This window comes from Portunus trituberculatus, chromosome 49 (assembly GCF_017591435.1).
Source record: "Portunus trituberculatus isolate SZX2019 chromosome 49, ASM1759143v1, whole genome shotgun sequence".
NCBI classification, from domain to species: Eukaryota; Metazoa; Arthropoda; class Malacostraca; order Decapoda; family Portunidae; genus Portunus; species Portunus trituberculatus.
Window position 1 is genome coordinate 5,473,145 of NC_059303.1, and position 21,314 is coordinate 5,494,458.

The window sequence follows — 21,314 nt, forward strand, 5'->3', positions numbered from 1 at the left end:
GCAATGCCTTATCTACACCAGCAGAAAACTATGATATGTAGAAGTTGTGATAGAAGCATTGTGATAGGAATATACCGTGTACATATGCATAGAGAATTTAAAAGAGGAGATTGTAGACGAAGAGAGGAAAGTAACCTCTTTTAGACATTTCGGTGAAAGTTTTGCCGTAGCGTTAGACATATCAAAGGCTTTTGATAGAGTCTGGCATAAAGCTTTGATTTTTCAAACTGCCCTCCTACGGCTTCTATACTTTTCTCTGCAACTTTATCTTAAGTTTCCTTTCTGACTGTTCTGTTGCTGTTGTGTTAGACGGCCACTGTTCTTTTCCTAAATTTATTAATAATGGAGTTCCTCATGGTTCTGTCTTGTCACCCTCTCTTTCTATTATTCATTAATTAACGAAACTTGTTGTCCTATCTTGTCCTATCTACTCCTACGCTGATGATACCACCCTACATCTTTCCACGTCCTTTCAGAGACGACCAACCCGTCAGGAAGTCAACAGATCACGCAGGGACGCCACAGAACGCCTGACTTCCAATCTTTCTAAGTTTTCCGATTGGGGCAGAGAAAATCTAGTAGTTTTCAATGCCTCAAAAACTCAATTCCTCCATCTATCAACTCGACACAACCTTCAGTGACACTCAACTGTCTCCCTCTTCCACAATGAATATCCTTGGTCTGTCCTTTACTCATAATCTTAACTGGAAACTTCACATCTCATCTCTTGCTAAAACAGCTTCTTTGAAGTTACGCGTTCTGAGGCATCTCCGCCAGTTTTTCTTGCCCCTCCAATTGCTTACTCTGTATAAGGGCCTTATCTGCACGTGTATGGAGAACTCTTCGCATGTTTGGGGGGGTTTCAGTCACACAGTTTTACTAGATAGGGTGGAATTAAAAGCTTTTCGTCTCATCAACTCCTCCTCTGACTAACTGTCTTCAGCCTCTTTTTCACCGCCGAAATGTTGCATCTCTTTCTCTCTTTTATCGCTATTTTCATGCTAACTGTTCTACAGATCTTGCTAACTGCATGCCTCCCCTCGTCCTGCGGCCTCGCTGTACAAGGCTTTCTTCTTCTCATCCCTATTCTGTCCAACTTTCCAACGCAAGAGTTAACCAGTACTCTGAATCATTCATCCTACCTGCATCTGTATTTCCGAATTCCTATGACTTGTCTTCTTTGAAGAGAGAGATATCGAGGCATTTGCTCCCTAGTTTTGGCTGACGCTTTTCCACTCTTTAGAGAGCCAGCACTCAAGTGGGCCTTTTTTTTTTCTTTTCTTTGTTTCTTGCCCTTGGCTGGCGCTCTTCCTACATGAAAAAAAAACACTTGGCACACGAGTCCTCTGCTCATCACTCCTCATTCCTGTCACCCATCATGATCGTTTATGCCTTAAGGAGCAAATGACCAACGTGTTCACTCCATGCTGGAATTCACCATGCATGGAGAAACACTTAGTGAATGAAGATAACGTTCCTTGTTAGGAGACGCCAGCTTCTTAATGAGGGAGTGTAGCATGCTGGCTAGTCACTAGCTGTGCGTCGCGGTGTGTCTTGCTGCCAAGCCATGACAGTAAATTAGTACCAAGTAGTAGTAGTAGTAGTGGTTGTCCCTCACACTATTGCAAGGTGTGATGTAGACGTGGCTGTGTCTGTAGTGATCACAACAACCTGTTCCTTCTTGCGTGTCTCGAAGAAAGATCACAAAAGTGTCTTTTTTTTGTTTTCTGTTGTGAAGCACAAAGGTATTGTTACGTGTTTTCCAAGATGATGTTTTGTGAGTCTTTCAATGCAATACTTAATTTAAGTGTCTGGCCAATGTCTTGTAACGTGGTGCAGTTTTTGTTACTTGTATTTATTTTTCATACCTATTGATATGACGATATGTTGTGAATGATACTCCTATATATTTCTAATGGCAACACAATATCTCTTGATATAATAAAATGCATAATGTATCGACCTGTTTTGCTATCAGTTGAAAGAGATGCAAAACATTATCTGGTTTGCAAGTGAAGTGAAATTAGTCAACAATTTGTTGCATGGCGCCACAGCGTCTGAGGTGATATGATGCCACAATATAGTTGCATGGAAATACTAGTAGTAATGTGTAAACTGACACACTGCCGTTCATGATGGCGAAGGTGGGTAGGTGTGGGTGTTGGCGGTGCTGGTGGAGATATCTACATGCTTGTGTGTAGATAGATAGATAGATAAGCTGGTAATTTGATAGGTTCATTCATACGTAAATGGACAACAGTTCGATGGTGTATACACTGCTACAACAATAAACTTATCAATCAATCAATTAAACATTAATCAGATTTAAAAGGCGAGTGATGAGAGGATGGGGAACAGCGGGGATGGGGGAGGTGGAGAGGCGACGAGCGAGGCTCCCGAGACAAGTTTGCTCTGTCACTGACAGGGATAAACGGTCCATTTTAGAGTCAACGGGTCCCTGTACTGATTAACCTATGTGTAAGTCAAGCCACTTACTTCGTCTAGGAACATTTGTAGCATATACAACAATGATTTAGCGACCTTTTAGCGACTTTTCAAGGTGGATCTGGTGACGTAGAATATTTTAATTTAGCAGCTGCCCCCCACAACCACCACCACCATCACCATCAGTGACCAGCAGACGTCCATTTCATCACCAGACACGAGACCTGGGGTCGGGGGAGAGGGAGAGAAAATGGTGTGCTCTGATAAGATATTCTTATTTTTTCCTCTTCCTTCTATTCTTTCCTGTCCTCTCTCTCACTCACTTACTCATTCACTCACTCACTCAATCACTCACTCTCCTGCCTAAATCCTGTCTACCACCACCACCACCACCACTGCCATCAATTTACCCCTCCACCACGGACACAAACACGTCTTGAAGGAAGGTTAGTCCGCCGCCCAGTCACCTCGGCTGGCTGGCTGGCCACCCGCGTGCCACGGGACCAGACGAGCGGTGGAGGGGCGGCGGTCAGGGTTGTGGGTGTATGTGTATGAATATTGTTTGTGTTTTATTAAGGCGGGTACACACTTGTTGCATTTCCACGTATCGGATCATCGTTACGTAGGCGTGTTGACAGGATAGCGCTGCACCGTTGCGTGTCAAAATATGATACGCAACGGGTTCGATCCCCTATTTGTCGGTCTTTCGGCGTCACCTCAAAGGAATTATACATAACTCACCAACCCTCGTGTGTGTGTGTGTGTGTGTGTGTGTGTGTGTGTGACGAAGAGCGTGGCATCGTCGCGTTGCAAGTTCAGTGTTGTCGTGGACGGGCACGAGTATCTTTCCAATTTTGACCCCAATTGCAGACAAACTCAAAATCAGTTGTGTGTATCCTTGTCAAGTTTTGATACAGTTCCGTCACATGCTGGAATTTTAAGTCAGTCAACACAGTAGTTGTTCCATTACACATGTCCCTACTTGCATAGAGTGTAGACACCCACCAACGCTGTCATTCATTTTTCCTTTTATTGATTTGTTCATTAATAAAACTAAACGTGGCCACAGACAACTGCACATTTGCACTCATGGCTAGGGTCAGGAAGAAACTGAATGACACTGTTGTATCACTCAACGATGATACACCACGTGGATAGGCAAAAATGGGTACAATACCCTGTTGCATCGTATTGTATCAGTGTGATACGCAACGATGAAACGACGCGTGAAAATTCAGTAAGTGTGTACACGCCTACTGGCGGTAGTGGTGGTGGTGGTGGTGGTGGTATTTATATGCTTGTGTGAAGATAGATAGATAAGCGGGTAATTTGGTAGGTTGATGGGTACGGAAATGGACAGTTGAATAAACAAACAGATAGATGGATAGGCGGGCAGATAGATAAGTCAATGAATTCGTATATAAATAACAAGATAGATGTGTATGTAGATAGAAAAATGTCTATATTCCTCTACTTAGTATCCTGTCACCCTGGTTTATTGTCAGAAATACTCGTATATCAGGCGGTAGAAATAGAGAATGAGAGAAATAGTATAGTCTGTCTTTTAAGCACCTTGTTTCTTGCCTCGTGGGAGTTGCCAACACTCGCTGTACAACAAGATACAATTTAATATTTCCTGCTTTGACAAATAACAAAAGCTGGACACGATAACGAAGAGAAAGATGTCACAATAACCAATAAATCGACATGTGGTATTTGTATAAGTATAGTGTCTCATTGATAAGAGATTTAGTAACAGATAGTTATCATAAACATATGTACATGCGTACTGTCTTCACAGACAACCTTCTGCTGCGGCAGTAGTCTTGTAGCGGTGGTGGTGACAACAGTGGTGGCTATACTGACCCATGCACACCCACAGCCCACACACACACACACACACACACACACACACACGTAAAGTGAAGTGTTGCTATATTACCGAGTTTTCAAGGAGCACCAAGCAACAATCAGCAATAGAAACAGTGGAAGCCTTCACCACACTGCCTAATCTTCGTCTCTTAAAGGTATTTATAAGGCTATTCACTTAATGTTAGGTTTTCTTTACATATGAGAGTGAAAAGAGTACGCAAATATTTTAAAGTAATGGTAAAAGGACCATCAAAAAGAGCAAGGCGTCTGTATTACCCTCTGATATTTGTTTCCTTCACTTACCATAGGCCAAACATGTCACAATGCAGCCACCAGTCTAACCATTTCATATCTCATGGTCAAAATTTCTCTGTTGCGTAATTTGGGTTTGGTGAGATAATAAAGGCTATATATGGATGTCCCGCCGCCGGTGTTGCCTCCGGGCCTCCTCCCCCCCGACGGTCCCCTAGCCATCACCCAACCCCCGCCCTCACCCTCCCGTCACCAGCCAGTTGGGTCAAATACTTTTTTCGAATATTTCCTGACGGTAATATTACGCTTCCATGGTATGTTTTTATGGTTTCTATAAATGTTTCGTTGTGTTTGAAGTGTGTTCCGCGCCTGTGATGGGTAAATATGTGGCGTTTAGTGGTGTTTTATGGCGTATGTTAAAGGCTTTTTAACGGTCAAAATTTCCCATATGGAATTTTGAGCTTTTTCATTTCAAGGTATAACTGAGCCATTATGGTGTCAAAATATCGGTTGTACTCTTTTAAGTGTGAAATCAATCTATTGAGTGAAATATGTGGACTTTGAAATGGTGTTTGGTGCTGTTGTAAAAAGTTCTTATTTTTCTTTATTTCATTTGCTCACGTTTCTGCTTCTCGGTTTAATACGCTGTAGAATGCCCTAAAAGATAGCTCAGACTCCCTGAAATGTGATAAAATACACGCCAAGTGAAAATGGCTTGACTTTACAGGACGTTCTGAGAGATTTATGGGTTAAAAGGTTTTTGTACTTTTAACGTACTTAATTTAGACCTTTTTTAAAAACCAGTTAAGCTGGTGGTATTTTGATACTTTGAAAATTAGTTTAAGTATTTATCACGTCATAAAATAACTAGCATTTGGCCGTGGCTTCGTTTTTTCTAAAAGTCATTTTTGAAATCAAATTATTTACGTAATTTAGCCTAGTCACCCCCGTTCACGTTCTCTGATGACCACAGCCAAGGTAATGACTCACCATAGCCCGAGGCTGGCGCCACTTTTCCAAATCCGCAGTTCGTCGATATTTTGCCTAATATCTAGTGATTTCTACGTGTTTTCGTGGGTTTCTAGGTTCAGGTGTGTAGATAATTGTAGCAGGAGGAGGAAGAAAGGAGGATAAGGAGGAAGAAAGGAGGAAGGGGAGCAGCAGCAAAGCCACAATACTTAAGTCACCCTCCATTTCCTGAATATTTTGTCTAATATCTAGTGTTTTGATGTATTTCTAGGCTCAGATGTGTGAATGGATGGAGTAACAATGGAGAAGGATGAAGAAGAAATGAGAAATAAAGGTGGAATAGGAGAAGAAGCCAAGGTGTAATATTTAGGTAAGTGTCCCTTTTAATCCTAACGTTCTTTATAATGCATACTGTTGGTTTTCAGATAGATTTGAGGTATTTTAAGCTTGTTCATTAGTTTTGCAGGCTGTTTGGAGTGTTATAAGTATGTTTTGGGGTTCATTTCGTGTGTTTTCAGTGTGTGTTAGATCTTTTAGGTATATTTTACGTATTTTGAGAGTGTGGATTGAGGTGTGTGTGAGTATTAGCATGTTTTGAGTGTGGTTTGGGAGAACTTTGAGGGGTTGGTTGGTGTTCTGAGTGGGGTTTGGGTTTATTTTGATTGTTATAAGTGGTGGGGGTGTGTGTTAGTGGTCTTTTGGGTGTGTGTGGGGTTATTTCAGTAAATATTGGGTGTTTCTAGTGAGTTTGGAGGTATTTTAAGCTGTTCTGTGTTTTTTTAGTGTGTTTTGGGATGTTATTGAGTTTTTAAGCGGGTTTGGGTATGTGTGGTTTGTCGTGGGTGTGTGTAAGAGTGAATTGGGCCTATACAAGGATTTTTCAGTATGTTTTGAGGCCCTCAACAGGCTAGCTCAGTGTCAGTGGGCCCTTATAACAAGTGTCCTTCATCATTGATTACCCGCTTCGTTCCCAGGTGACGACAGGCAGAATGAGGTGGACGTGGCGGAGGCTGTGGGCGGTCAATTCACGGCGCAGATTACCTACACCTTGCACCACGCTGACTGCCCGCAGCTGTTCACTAAAGTCGGGAAAGCCTGTATCTCCGTGTTCTGCCCTGGATATAGGAGTAAAGTAAGTTGTGGTTTTTGTTGTTGTTGTTCTTGTTGTTTTTGTTAAGATTTGTTTGGTCTCTCTCTCTCTCTCTCTCTCTCTCTCTCTCTCTCTCTTGACCATATTAGAAGAGAGAAGAACAAGAGGAGACATGATAACTGTGTATAAATTGGTGAACAAGATTGACATATTGGACAGAGAGTTGATAAGGTGACCACAAGTAATCATCTCCGAGGACATGGAAAAAAGCTAATAAAAGACATCTGTTTAAATGACGTGAGAAAATACAGTTTCCCGCATCATAGCATTGATAAGTGGTGGAATAAACTGAGCAGTGATGATGCGGTGTGTGTCAATCAGATGAAAGAGAGATATGACAGGAATGGACAAAGAGACAGGACACAGAGAGCTTAGCTCGGGCCCTGTAATACACAAATAGGTAAATACAGGAGGAAGAGAAGATTAAGACCATGCTGAATAAGATCTCGGAAGAAGAAAATGCATTTAGAGAAGTTGAGGAATATATGAGATTGGGAAAGTATGAAAAAGGAAAGTCTAGAGCCATGAAGATAACATTAAAATCCCAAGTAGCTGTTGAGCATGTATTGAGAAATGCATGGAAGCTGAAAAATTCTCAAGAGACAAACATGATTTATGTAAGAAGAAATATGTTGCAGGAGGAAAGGGCTAAGATGATAGAAATGGTGACAGAGGTGAGAGAGAAAGGAATGAGGCAATAACAGAAGAAGAGAAGAACAAATTTTTGGGGAAAATAAGAAATGACAGTGTGGAAGTGGTGGACAAAAGAGAGGGAGTAAAAGACCAGACAAAGGAGCGGATAAGGAAGAAAGACATAAGAGTATCATATACTAACATAGACGGCTTCCTATCAAAAAGATTAGAGTGTATAGACCATCTGATTAGGGATAAACCAGATATTATGTGTATAGTGGAGACTAAATTGAGACTAAATATACAAATAGATTGGTTTGGAGTGGGAAATTATAGAATGTGGAGAAAAGATAGTGAATAAAAGTGGAGGTGGAATAATTGTGTTAACAAGAAAAAACGTAATAGTGCAAAATGTGTGCCTTGGAGGAGACGAGGAGGAAGTGGTGGGTGTGGTGGTGACTGATGGAAGGCAAGATATCAATATTGTAACTGTGTATGTACCACCAAAAACAAGTGCATGGTCAAACGATCAGTATAATAGTATGGTGGAAAGCACATTGGAAAGAATGAAAAATGAAGCTGCAAAGAAAGCAAAAATGGTTATAGTTGGAGATTTCAACTGTAAAGACGTCAATTGGGAAGAATTTGAAGTGGGGAATGGTGGAGAATGGGGTGAGCAGCTATTAAATTATGCGGTGGGAAATTTGATGACACAGTGGGTGAGGCATCCAACAAGGGGAAGGAGGGGTGATGCCCCGTCGAGACTGGAAGACTTTGGGGAAGAGTGATCATGAATTATTGAAATTTGAGGTAAAGGTGGGGTTCAGCAAAGGTAATGAAGTTGGATACAAGGAGGAATGCCTAAATTATGCTAAGGGAAGATATAAGGAGTTGAGAAATTACTTTGGAAATGTGGATTGGTCCGAAATGTACCAGAGAACAAACATGCAGTTAAAATGTGAAAAATTTATGGAAATATATAGTGAGGCCACAGAGAACTTTGTGCCAAAATATATTAAGAAAATCTTAAAGGGAGATCAATGGTTTAACAAAACCTGTGACAAGGCAAAAAGGGAGAAGGAAAAGGCATGGGAAAAGTACAAGAGAAATAATGAGGAAGTGGAGAGAGAAGCATATAGGAATGCAAGAAATAAATATGTTCAAGTGAGAAGAAGGGCACAACAAGAATTTGAACAGAGAATAGTGGAGAATTGTGAAAGTGATCTCAAAATGTTTTATAAATTCATTAATGGTAAATTACAGAAAAAAGAAACTGTTGATAAATTAAAGGTTGGAGATTATATATATGAAGATACAAGTGTCATTGTTGAAAAATTGAATGAGAATTTCTGCAAAGTATTCACAGAAGAAACAAAATTCAATCGACGGATGTTACCTGTGACAAGATGGATGCAAGAAATTATAGTAACAAAGAGTGACATTGCAAAAGTTTTGAGTCAATTAGATGTTAACAAGGCAATGGGACCAGATGGTGTGTCTGGAAGAATGTTAAAAGAATGTCAAGAGCAGTTGCTAGATCCAATTTTAGATTTAACAAGAACATCTATCAACATGGGACAGGTGCCAGTAGAATGAAAAAGGGCAAATGTACCAATTTACAAAAGTGGATGTTGCATGGAACCATTTAATTATAGACCTGTTTCATTGACCAGCATTATGTGTAAGATATGTGAAGAAGTGATCAAAAGCAAGTGGTGTGAGTTCCTGGAAAACGAAGAAATACTAAGTGAGAAACAGTTTGGCTTTAGAAAAGGGAAATCGTGTATATCAAATTTGCTATGTTTCTACTCAAGAGTGATCGATATTTTACAAGAGAGGGATGGATGGGTCGATTGTGTATACCTAGACTTAAAAAGCATTTGATAAAGTACCACATACCAGATTGATGTGGAAGTTAAGTAGTATCGGAGGAATAAGGGGAAATCTGACGGAGTGAATGAGAAATTATTTGACAGGTAGAGAATTGAGGACGGTAGTGAAGTCAGAGTGGAGGAGGGTAACCAGTGGAGTTCCCCAAGGTTCGGTGCTTGGTCCCATCATGTTCCTGATCTATATAAATGACATGCCAGAGGGAGTGAGAAGTTATATGAATATGTTTGCAGATGATGCAAAGATTATGAGAGTGAGGAATATGCATGACTGTAATATACTGCAGAAGGACTTGGACAAAATATATGAATGGAGCAGGACGTGTCAAATGGAATTCAATACCAACAAAAGCTGTGTAATGAGAATGGGTAGAAGTAAATATAGACCACATGAGGACTACCAGCTGGGGGGAAAGACTGTAATTGAAGTCAGTGAAGAAAAGACTTGGGAGTGACTGTACAGAGTAATGTCTCCAGAAAAGCACATTAATAGAATATTTGGAAAAACTTATAGCATGCTCCAAAGTATAGGATGGGCATTTAATTACCTGGAAGGGAACATGATAAAGAAAATATTGACCACCCTGATTTGGCCACTTTTGAAATATGCATTAGTAATTTGGGCACCATACATGAAGAAACATGTCAAGAAGCTGGAAAGAGTGCAGAGGTTAGCAACAAGTATGATACCAGACTTTAAGGAGGTACCGTATGAGGAGAGGTTAAATAGGCTGGAATGAAGCATGTTGGAAGAAAGAAGAGTCAGAGGGGATATGATAACAATGTTCAAAATAGTACATGGAGTGGACATATTGGATAGGGAGAACCTGATCACGATGGCATCCAGTAATTACCCAAGAGGACACCCAAAGAAAATACTGAAAGATTCTTGCACGAGCGACATCAAGAAGTATAGCTTCCCGTATCGGAGCATTGATGCATGGAACAAACTGAGCGTGGATGTGGTGTGTTCGGCGAGTGTCAGTCAAATGAAGGAAAAATTGGATAAGTGTGGACAAAGAGACAGGACATAGAGAGCTACAGCTTGGGCCCTGTAATCACAAATAGGTAAATACAAATAGGTAAAATACACACACACACACACACACACTTAATTTTGGTAACTTTTTTCTTTCAGGAGCAATGCTTAACTCTACCAATTTCACAACAACAGAAGATGGAATCGGTAAAACCATCATAATATACTTAAGAAATTCTGCTGACAGATACGGGGGGCGAAGAAGGTGTCAACATGAACCACAGCAGAGTGATGAGGGCTTGAGCACGTCGTAGAGATCAGTGCATATAATGATATTTGGAAAATAATTATCTGATGATTTTTTTTTTTTTTTACATTCAATATTCAAGGAGAGTTTTTTTAAAAGTTTCTAAGGATAAGTACAAACTAAACTTTTCTTTGCTTTTTTTTTAAATCCACCCATTTTCATTTTTTATTCATTGCCATAAGTGCCTCAGTTCATTGGATGATCTGTATTATTCCTTTTACTGTTTGTTTTCTATTTTCTCTGGCCTTTACCTATGCCCCTGCTAACAAGGAGATGAGTTTTTGATGAAGTCTATGATGTATTAAATGTATGTAATTTTGTGATATTAATTTTAGGCAGGGATGTGGTGATTTTTAAATACCTGTGATATGATTCACTATAATTAAGGATAAACATTTTATTTTTGAATGAAAATATAACATTGTACTTAAAAGTTTGTTGTAATTAAACGTACAGTGCACCTTTTTTCAGGTTGATTATATGTGGTGTTCCAGAAGACATGCACCATCCTGGTTTTAAAAAAATACAATTGTTTTTCTATATTTCAGACTGAATTATGGTTAAAAACTAAGAGTTGAAGAAAGAATTGAACTGGTTTTCATGTTTGGAAGATATAGAGCAACGCATCACTTGGTACTTGAAGAATTTAACTGCAAACACCTGAGGGACGACCATTGAGCCATACCACTGTCTGTCATTTGATCAAATCCTTCCAAGAAACTCGTTCAGTTGCTGCCCTTAAGAAATATGAACAAAGAAACCTCCATAATGGTTTTGACGAATGTTGTTAAAAGTCTTGTGAAATCAGTTGCAGGAGTAAGCCAGTAACTAAGCATTGGCAAACCATCAATGGTTGTCTCTCTGGGTGTTTGGAGTTCAATGTTTCATTTACTGAGTTCAATTCTTTCTGCTTAGTTTCTCAGCCATAATTTAATCTGAAAGATAAAAAATTAAGTGCATTTTTTTAACAGGATGGTGTGCGACTTCTGGGGCATGGGACACCCTGTGTGTATGTGTGTGTAATTCACTGTTTGATCTGCTGCAGTCTCTGACGAGACAGCCAGACGTTACCCTACGGAACGAGCTCAGAGCTCATTGTTTCCGATCTTCGGATAGGCCTGAGACCAGGCACACACCACACACCAGGACAACAAGGTCACAACTCCTCGATTTACATTCCATACCTACTCACTGCTAGGTGAACAGGGGCTACACGTGAAAGGAGACACACCCAAATATCTCCGTGTGTGTGTGTGTGTGTGTGTGTATTCATACACGCCCAACGTCTTTAATCGTTAAGGTCCTGTGTTGGGCCAATATCCCGGGTGAAATTGGTTCGATGCTGCCATACAATGAAGGCACGATGTAGGCATGCCATAATTGGCACATCATTGATAAGCCACTTGGCCCAACATAGATAGAACATTGGGCCCATGCTGCCCAGGGTGCAAACAGACAATGGAATTAAATTGGGCCAATACATTGTGCATCATTGGTCCAACATCTGTAATACCAGAATACCGGCATTGGTCCATCATTGGCCCATTCATTCCATGTTTGCTGGGTTGATAGCAGGAGGAGGAAGAAAGGAGAAATAAAGGAGGATAAGGAGGAAAGAATGAGAAATAAAGGAGGATAAGGAGGAAGGAATGAGAAAGAGAGGAAGATGAGTAGCAGCCAAGCCACAATACTTAAGTCACCTCCCATTTCCTCAATATTTTGTCTATTATAAAGTGTTTTTATGTGTTTCTAGGCTCAGGCGTGTAGATGGAAGCAGTAGAAGGAAGACGAAGGAGATACAATGGAAAAGGATGAAGAAGAAATGAGAAATAGAAGTGGAGTAGGAGAAGGAACCAAGGTGTAATATTCAGGCAAGTATCCCTTTTAATCTTAGCGTTCTTTATAATGCATACTGTTGGTTTTGGGATATATTTGGTGTGTCAAGTGTATTCAATAGTGTTGCAGGGTGCTATGAGTGTTTTTGGTGCAATTTGTGTGCTTTCATTGTGTTTTAGGCCTTTTAAGTATATTTTACTTACTTGAGTATATGGATTGAGATGTGTTTCAGTATTTGCATGTTTTGGAAACATTTTGAGGGGTTGTGTGGTGTTGAGCGTTTGTAGCTTAATTTTGAGTGTTTTTAGCTGTGTGGGTGTGTGTTAGGAGTCTTTTGGATTGTGTATGGGGCAATTTGGGTATATATCGGGTGTTTCTAGTGAGTTTTAGGTGTGTTTGGGGGCATTTTGAGGGCTTCCATGGTTTTTTGAGTGTGGTAGGGGATGATATTGAGTGTTGTAAGTGGTTTGGGTGTGTGAGGGTGATTTTGGTTTATATTGGGTGTTTCTAGTGAGTTTTAGGTGCATTTTGAGGTGTTGCATGGTGTTTTGAGTGTTTTATGTTAGTTTTGAGTGCTTTAAATGGTTTAGGAGTGTGTGGGGGTGGTTTCATGTATAGTGGTGTTCCTAGAGAGTGTTGTGTGTTTTTGGTGCTTTTTGAGGTATTGCTTAGTTTTATGTGTGTTTTGGGTTAGGTTTGAGTGTTGTAAGTGGTTTGTGTGTGTGTTTAGGTGGTTTGGGGTAATTTTGGCATATAATGGGTGTTTCTAGTGAGCTTTAGGTGCATTTCAGGGCATTTTGAGGTGTTGCGTAGTGTTTTGAGTTAATTTTGGGTGTTTTAAGTGGTTTGGGTATGCATATATATATATATATATATATATATATATATATATATATATATATATATATATATATATATATATATATTTATTCACATTCACATTCACAGCCATTGTAGAATCATCACTACATTTCCTATTTCTGTAGTCTGCAATAGAGCTAAGCTGTGCTACAGTGGCATAAACCACACGATTCCTCATTTAATTGGTGGTAGTGTTGCAAGGATTCAAAATTATTGTAGAATAAAGAAACGAGGGAAAGATATGATACGAGAAGGCTCATAGTTAGAGGAAGTCTAATTTGAAAACCACAAACTAACAAACTTGTCAATGACAACAGAGACCTGTTACCATTCCTCTTGCCGTTATTTATTCTTTATTTTCAAAAAAAGTCATAGATAATTGTTTGTCATTTTCAATTTCTCATTGTAAAAAATATACTAACAATTCAGTTTCGACAATTGTTTTTCAATAATAATACAAAACAAAGGGGCTATCTTTTAAACATGGACTGCTTCTATTTACTGACTTAGTTTTTAACTAAATATGGGTTAACAGCACCATCAAAATTATTGTAATGAGTTGTGTACTCAGCAAATGCTGGTCTATTTTTAACAGAGCCCATGCTAAACTTATGTAGTGAAGCCCTAAAACCTAACCACACTTTTGTAATTTCATTGGACCCTCACACATCAGGAATACAGAACTAACCTTAGTGGATGCCTACAAGCAAATAATGAGCTAACTACCTCCCTGCAAGAATGCCAAAGCTGCTATGATATCAGACTTGCTGCACCTTTGACTCTGCATATATCCTTTTAAAAATACAGACTGTAGTACTAATTTTTTTTTTTTTTTTTTTTTTTTTTATGTAGGGAAGAGGGCCAGCCAAGGGTAAAAAAAAAAAGGAATGCTAAAAAAGGCCTACTTGAGTGCTGGCTCTCTAAAAAGTGTAAAAAGTGCCAGAACCGTCAGCCAGAATTAGGGGAGCAAATGCCTCGATACCTCCCTCTTAAAAGAAGATAAGTTGTAGGAATTCGGAAATACAGATGCAGGGAGGGAGTTCCAGAGTTTACCAGTGAAAGGGATGAATGATTGAGAGTACTGGTTAACTCTTGCATTAGAGAGTTGGACAGAATAGGGATGAGAGGAAGAAGAAAGCCTTTTGCAGCGAGGCCATAGGAGAAGGGGAGGCATGCAGTTAGCAAGATCAGTAGAACAGTTACCATAAAAATAGAAAGATAGAAAGGGATGCAACATTTCGGCAGTGAGAAAGAGGCTGAAGACAGTTAGTGAAAGGAGGGGAGTTCATGAGACGAAGAGCTTTCGATTCCACCCTATCAAGCAAAACTGTGGGGCTGGAATCCCCCCAAACATGTGAAGAGTACTCCATACATGGACGGATAAGGCCCTTACACAGAGTAAGCAGTTGGAGGGGCGAGAAAAACTGGCGGAGACGCCTCAGAACACCTAACTTCATAGAAGCTGTTTTAACAAGAGATGAAATGTGAAGTTTCCAGTTAAGATTTTGAGCAAAGGACAGACCGAGGATATTCATTGTGGAAGAGGGAGACAGTTGAGTGTCATTGAAGAAGAGATAGTTGTCTGGAAGGTTGTGTCGAGTTGATAGATGGAGGAATTGAGTTTTTGAGGCATTGAAAACTACTAGAGTTTCTCTGCCCGAATTGGAAATCTTAGAAAGATCGGAAGTCAGGCGTTCTGTGGCATCCCAGTGTGATCTGATGACTTCCTGAAGGGTTGGTCGTCTCTGAAAGAATGTGGAAAGATGTAGTGTGGTATCATCAGCGAAGGAGTGGATAGGGCAAGAAGGTTGGTTAAGAAGGTCATTAATGGATAATAGAAAGAGTGGGTGACAGGACAGAACCCTGAGGAACACCACTATTAATAGATTTACGAGAAGAACAGTAGCTGTCTACCACAGCAGCAATAGAGTGATTGGAAAGGAAACTTGAGATTAAGTTGCAGAGAGAGGGATAGAAGCCATAGGAGGGCAGTTTTGAAATCAAAGCTTTATGCCAGACTCCATCAAAAGCTTTTGATATGTCTAACGCTACAGCAAAAGTTTCACCGAAATCTCTAAGAGGTGCACATATCCTTTAAAAAGGCAGACCGTAGTTAGTATTGGTTTCACCTGGACAATTGTGCAACTCTGACATTAAAGACTACTACAGGTAAGTGAGAGCAAGGAGGGCTGAGAATGAATGGTACACTGATTTGAATGTATTTTACTGAGTTTATTGGGATGAAGTAAAGAGTACATCACAAGATTACGCAGGAACAATAACATGCATCCACATTTGTTCCACTTTTACTGGTCCACACACCCACGCTCTCACATTCATTAACTCTTTCATCCAGCTTGCCAGTCTCTCAAATCAATCCTAGCTAACAGGAACACCTATTCTTAGGTGATACTATATTATCTATAATATCACCTAAGCCACATTTAGGATTCTGTGACTATTTATTCCCTCATTATAGATTTTCTTCAAAGTTAGTTAGTCTGTTGGTTTTAGTTCTGATATCCATGACATCTGATGGTCTCCATAACATCAGCATGTGAACCCACCTGTCCACTAGCGTTCCAACAGCATCAGTAACCTTCCATTAAACAGCCCCAGTGAGACTCAATCTGCTGACTTTAGCAACAATGCCAGGCCAGCTTGTTACCACTGTACCACATAGTAACATTTCTAATATTTGTGTGTTAGTCAAACATTCTTTAGCCTCTTGTTACGAGAGAGAGAGAGAGAGAGAGAGAGAGAGAGAGAGAGAGAGAGAGAGAGAGAGAGAGAGAGAGAAAGAGAGAGAGAGAGAGAGAGAGCGGTCCTCTCAGCTAATGTGAGGGGATTCAGGACAAACGTAGGAGAACTAACACACACATTCATCCTCAGACATCGGGTGGATGCAGTAGTGGCTGTAGAGACCTTCCTTGATGAAAGCTGCATCACAATATGCGACAAAATTCCCGGATACTCGCCATGGGTGAGGCGAGACAGACAAGGAAGGCAGGGAGGTGGTATAGCTGTGTGTCACCGCGACGGGATGCAGGTTGATGTTTTGCCAGTTGACATCCCGCTGTTATGGAGATCGTCTTTCTCCGCGTCATCCTCGCAGATGAGAGCGGTCTGCTACTGTGTGCAGCATACAGACCACAGTGGCAAGGAAACGCTCCCCTAAACTACCTCTCTGAGCACCTCGATGACATCATGGCTGCCCATAACTGCCAACATGTAGTTATTGTAGGGGACCTCAACCAACACTTGGTGATGAGAGCCTTCACAGACCTCACTGTAGTGCAGGGTCTCCACAACCATGTCAACTTCCCAACACACCAGCGTGGAGGCTCCCTGGATCCTGTGCTCTCTGATCTGCCAGAGGCTTGTGTGATGTGCCGCCCACTGGACCGTGTGGGTAGCTCTGATCACTATGCAGTGTTGTCCTCCATCAATCTCTCCGCTGCTAGAGAGGAGGAACAACAGCGAGTCATCTGGTTATGGGAGCGTGCTGACTGGGAGGCTATGAAGCGGTCTCTGTCAGCGACTGATTGGCACACCGTACTGACTGGAGACCCACACCACGATACCATCGCCTTTACCACCGTCCTTCTCTCCCTACAACAACAATTTGTGACACACAGGGTGTACACAACAAACCCTAAGGACCAACAATGGTTTGGCTACCAATGTAGAGTCGCTGCTGACAATAAATATAGAGCGTGGCAACACTACAAGCGACATCCCACGCAGGTCAATAAAGCCCGGCACAGAAGAGCGTGCAAGATAATGGTAAAGACAGCAAAGTGGGCCAAGGCCAGATGGGAGACGGATATCAAGAAAAACTCTCCTCTAACCAGGTTGATGCTAAGCAATGGTGGAACCTGGTGAAGGAGAGACAAGGCATCTCCCATCAAGTGCGAATCCCAGCCCTTACCAAACCTAACGGAGACCTGGCTGTCACCAGTCGTGAAAAGGCTGATCTCCTTGCCGCAGAGTTCAGCCGGAAAATGACAACTGGTGACCCCAACAGGCAGCCACCTGCCCTCCCCGTCTTGGTACCTCATCCCTTCAGAATGTTGTCATTACTGAAGATGATGTAGGAAGACTCCTGAGAGGAGTGAACACCAGGAAGGCACCAGGCCCTGACGGATTAAGCCCACATATACTTAAAAACTGTGCGACTGAACTAACAACCCCCCTCGCACTCATCTTCCGGCAGTGCCTGCAGACCGGGAGTGGCCATCACTTTGGAAGGAGGCGAGAATTACACCAGTGCACAAGAAGAGGTCAAGAGCAGAGCCAGGAAATTACCGACCCATCTCCCTCCTCTCAGTGGTGAGCAAGATCTTTGAGAGGATAATTGGTGAGCAGATCAACAAATACCTTGAGGAGAATCACCTTCTATCTCCGAAGCAATTTGGATTTAGAAAAGGCCGTTCAACCTCTGATCTCCTCCTCTTGCTCTCCAAATCCTGGCATGATGCCCTTGATGCCGGACGCCCCTCCCTGGTGATCGCCTTAGACATTGCCGGTGCTTTTGACTCTGTGTGGCATCATGCGCTGACTACTAAACTCCAGCAGCTGGGCATCACCGGGGACCTGCTACAACTGTTCACCAGCTACCTCACGGGACGGAGCCTCCGCGTAGTGGTGAACGGCAGCACCTCGTCCTCCTTTCCAGTGGAGGCTTCTGTACCCCAAGGTTCAGTACTCGGCCCAATACTATGGAACATATATTTCAACGATCTACTGCAGAGTTCTCCCGAAGCGGCTGCTTATGCAGATGACTGCACCCTCTCCTGGGCTTACGAGAGGAGAAGCCCAGAATGTGGTGCAGGCAGTCAATAGGCAGCTACAGGACATCCTGGCTTGGGGAGAAAGGTGGCAAGTCAAGTTTGCCCCTGAGAAAACCCAGGCCATGGTGATCACCCGCTCACAGGGAGAAGCAGACCAACTGCGTGGAAAGTTGCGTCTCGGGCCAGACACCATCCCTCTGCAGGACACCATTGAAATCCTTGGGGTGGAGGTGGATTCCAGGCTGCAGTTCGACCGTCACCTGGAGAAAGTGGCGCGGAACGCCTCCTCTAAGGTGAACCTACTGCGCCGGATGAAACACCTCCTCCATGCTGACGGCCTCCTCACACTCTACAAGGCCCAGGTAAGGCCTATAATGGAATACGCCCCTCTTACCTGGATGTCAAGTGCCCGCTGCCACCTCAGCCTACTAGATAAAGTACAGCGCCGGGCAGAGCGCTTGATTAGCGGCGCTACACATCATCAACAACACCAACCACACTGGCGGAGGAGGCAGCAACACCGACAGCCTCAACAAGAGCAACAGCAACAGCAAGAGCAGCGGCAGCAGGAGGAACAGCAGCGGCACGACCTGAGGGACAGCCTCGAGCACCGCAGGAGAGTTGCCGCCTTGACAGTGCTCCACAAGGCACAAGTGCAGCGCGTACCCCACCTGACGGACTTAGGGGCAACCTGGAGGAGACACGAGGTTGGCACGAGGACGGTGTCGGCCAATGACCTCCTCCTGGAAGTCCCGAGGTCCCATAGCTCTACTCACCAGCGTGCCTTTACATCAGCAGCGGTGGTGTGGTGGAACGAGCTCACTACAGATGTGGATGTGAGGGGCCTGTCCACACAGCAAATTAAGGTAGCAGCCCATAGGTGGCTGCGTCTACACCTCCTTAATGTCAATTTTGTACATAATGCTTCGCCTAGGATGTACATAGTATTTTCAAGTATCAACTAATAATATCTGTTAAAATTAAGTTTAGTTATTACTACATTACAATTTGTTTATAATGTAAGTGTAGAGAGAGAGAGAGAGAGAGAGAGAGAGAGAGAGAGAGAGAGAGAGAGAGAGAGAGAGAGAGAGAGAGAGAGAGAGAGAGAGAGAGAGAGAGAGAGAGAGAGAGAGAGAGAGAGAGAGAGAGAGAGAGAGAGAGAGAGAGAGAGAGAGAGAGAGAGAGAGACTAGCTGGTTTACATATAGAAATAAATAAAAAGAAAATTGTTGAAATAAAAACTATAATACTCTTGTACAACCACTTCAGCAATATTTGTATGTAACCTTTCTTGTACCACAAATGTATGTATAGCTATCCCTTCATCCTCAGGCATGGTCAAAGTTCAAGACATACAACACTTGTTTGGAAGACTAGATACAGGATACTTGCAAAACCAATGAGGATTTCTTATGCCCCCGAGATGTGAAGCCCTGAAAGGTGTGTGTTTGTGCATTTATTTACCTTTGCTTGAGTTGTCCTGTCTCCATATATATAATATGTTTTCTTGTTGCAATATTGGAAGTTTCTCCTTAATCTGTCCTCTTAGGTTAGGTCTCTCAAACTCGAAACCAATTTGGTTGTATCTCTTTGAATCCTTCCTATCTTTTTTATTATATGGTGACCATGTGAGTGCAGCATATTCTAGTTTAGATCAGATCATGTATTCTATCCAATGTCTTCATTCATATATGTAGAGGTAAATACCCGATGACCTACATATTTCTTAGTAACTTGCGTTGTTTCCCCTATGTAGGTAAATGCCGGATGACCTACAACATATTTCTTAGTAACTCACATTTCCCAAACTTTTGTTTATGTGTTTTTTCTGGTGATAAATTATTATTGCTTAATGTAATAATACCCAGGTCTTTTCTTCTTTGGTTTTCTGAACTTTGTTGGATTTCTTCTGAATTTTATACTCCTCCCATCATAGTGTAAGATCATGTCGGTCTTTTACTTTTCCTTTGTTCTATCACTGAGATGATTTTCCACTTTTCAGCTTGCAACCCTGGAATGAATAAGCTTCAAGAATTCATTCTAGGAGATGGTGGTAATTCTGAAACATCAGTTGGACTACCTCCCTTCCCAGCATACCTACAGCTCACACTGGAGAAGAATATATATAATGAATAATACTGTATAGCCAATATCAGTAACTATTCTTGAGTTTCAACAGCTTCTTCAGTACACACCAGTTGGATACCCATCATCCTACATGACCAGGATGCCTTCCCTAGGTCACTGCTGATAAAGAGGATGAAGAAAAGTAGTCCCCCAAAATAGCATAAAAGAACCCTAAAAATGCCCCAAGATAACTGTACTAAGTCAAAAATACTTTACAAAGACTCTCCAGAAAATTTGTAGCAGAGAAGCAGTTATTGAAATGAAATGCACGTTGTCCCTAAAAAATCTTTTTTACAATAAGTTTGGAATTACATAATCGCTGGAGAGTCATCAGAGTATTTTTTACTGTTACAGGGTACAGTTGTTCTAGGCCACTTGGGCACTTTCTTTCTCTTTTGTAGTGCCTTAGGGAAAGCATCCTGGTCAGGCAGGGTGCAAGTCCAGCTGTGCATTTCAGAAACTCAGGCTGTTGAATCCAGATCGTAATTTTCTAGGGCATTCTGGGCAGGTAAGGAGGCTGGCAATTGTTTAACAAAAACTTGAAAAAAAAAAGTCCTTAAACTGAGGGAGGCTGTCAGGCCTGCATTTGGTAGTTAGTCCCTATCCATAAATTTATCCAATTTTTTAAAGCTCCCTTATTGACTTGGCACTAATAACATCAATCACTGTTACAGAAGCAGTTCCTTCCTAAAGCTGAATTTCTCAGGCTTAAATATATTATTTCATCACTTCATAACTATTTAACTGCCTGCTTCACCAGTTCTACGTCAGTTCACTGCTAATCTTCACACAGTCCACTCTGCCTGCTGCTGCTTCTCTACGCTGTTTGCTCTACTCCTGCTCACCGATTAACTTGGCTACTTTTCACCAGCTTTCTCTAAGGAGTCAGCCTGGTAAGCCTTCACCTTTTTCACTATGGCATGCTGTTAGCCTTATGGCGAATAAACATATATGATCCAAGGACATATATATGTTGGACTTTGTGTCACCCAGTTGTTCTCCGTTCTTTCAAGATGAGTTATGTCGGAATGGGAGAAAGCCCCGGGAACGCCACAGCGTTCTCCCTTGCCTGATTCGGGAGGGAAACTACGTGAGAGGGACTCTCTGGAAGGCGATGTCAAGTGGAGGAAGGCCTCCTGAGATAGTTGCAGTTCACAACCTCCACCCATCTGTGCAGTCAGTTGTGGGCCCGAGCCACGTCA

General features: G+C 41.9%; 1 protein-coding gene and 1 long non-coding RNA gene across 2 annotated transcripts; both read left to right on the forward strand.

The window, feature by feature from the left end:
• Positions 1-4,119: 4,119 nt before the first annotated feature.
• On the forward strand, positions 4,120-6,566 carry LOC123499307. Its single transcript, XR_006672946.1, has 3 exons — positions 4,120-4,472; positions 5,810-5,908; positions 6,513-6,566. It is a non-coding gene; the product is annotated as an uncharacterized LOC123499307 (long non-coding RNA).
• A 5,715-nt stretch (positions 6,567-12,281) lies between these two features.
• Positions 12,282-17,999, forward strand: LOC123499311. The gene is made up of 2 exons (XM_045247125.1): positions 12,282-12,367; positions 16,086-17,999. Exon 2 carries the CDS (start codon positions 16,275-16,277, stop codon positions 17,076-17,078), a length of 804 nt encoding a protein of 267 aa, XP_045103060.1. The 5' UTR covers positions 12,282-12,367; positions 16,086-16,274; the 3' UTR covers positions 17,079-17,999.
• The last annotated feature ends 3,315 nt before the right edge of the window (positions 18,000-21,314 follow it).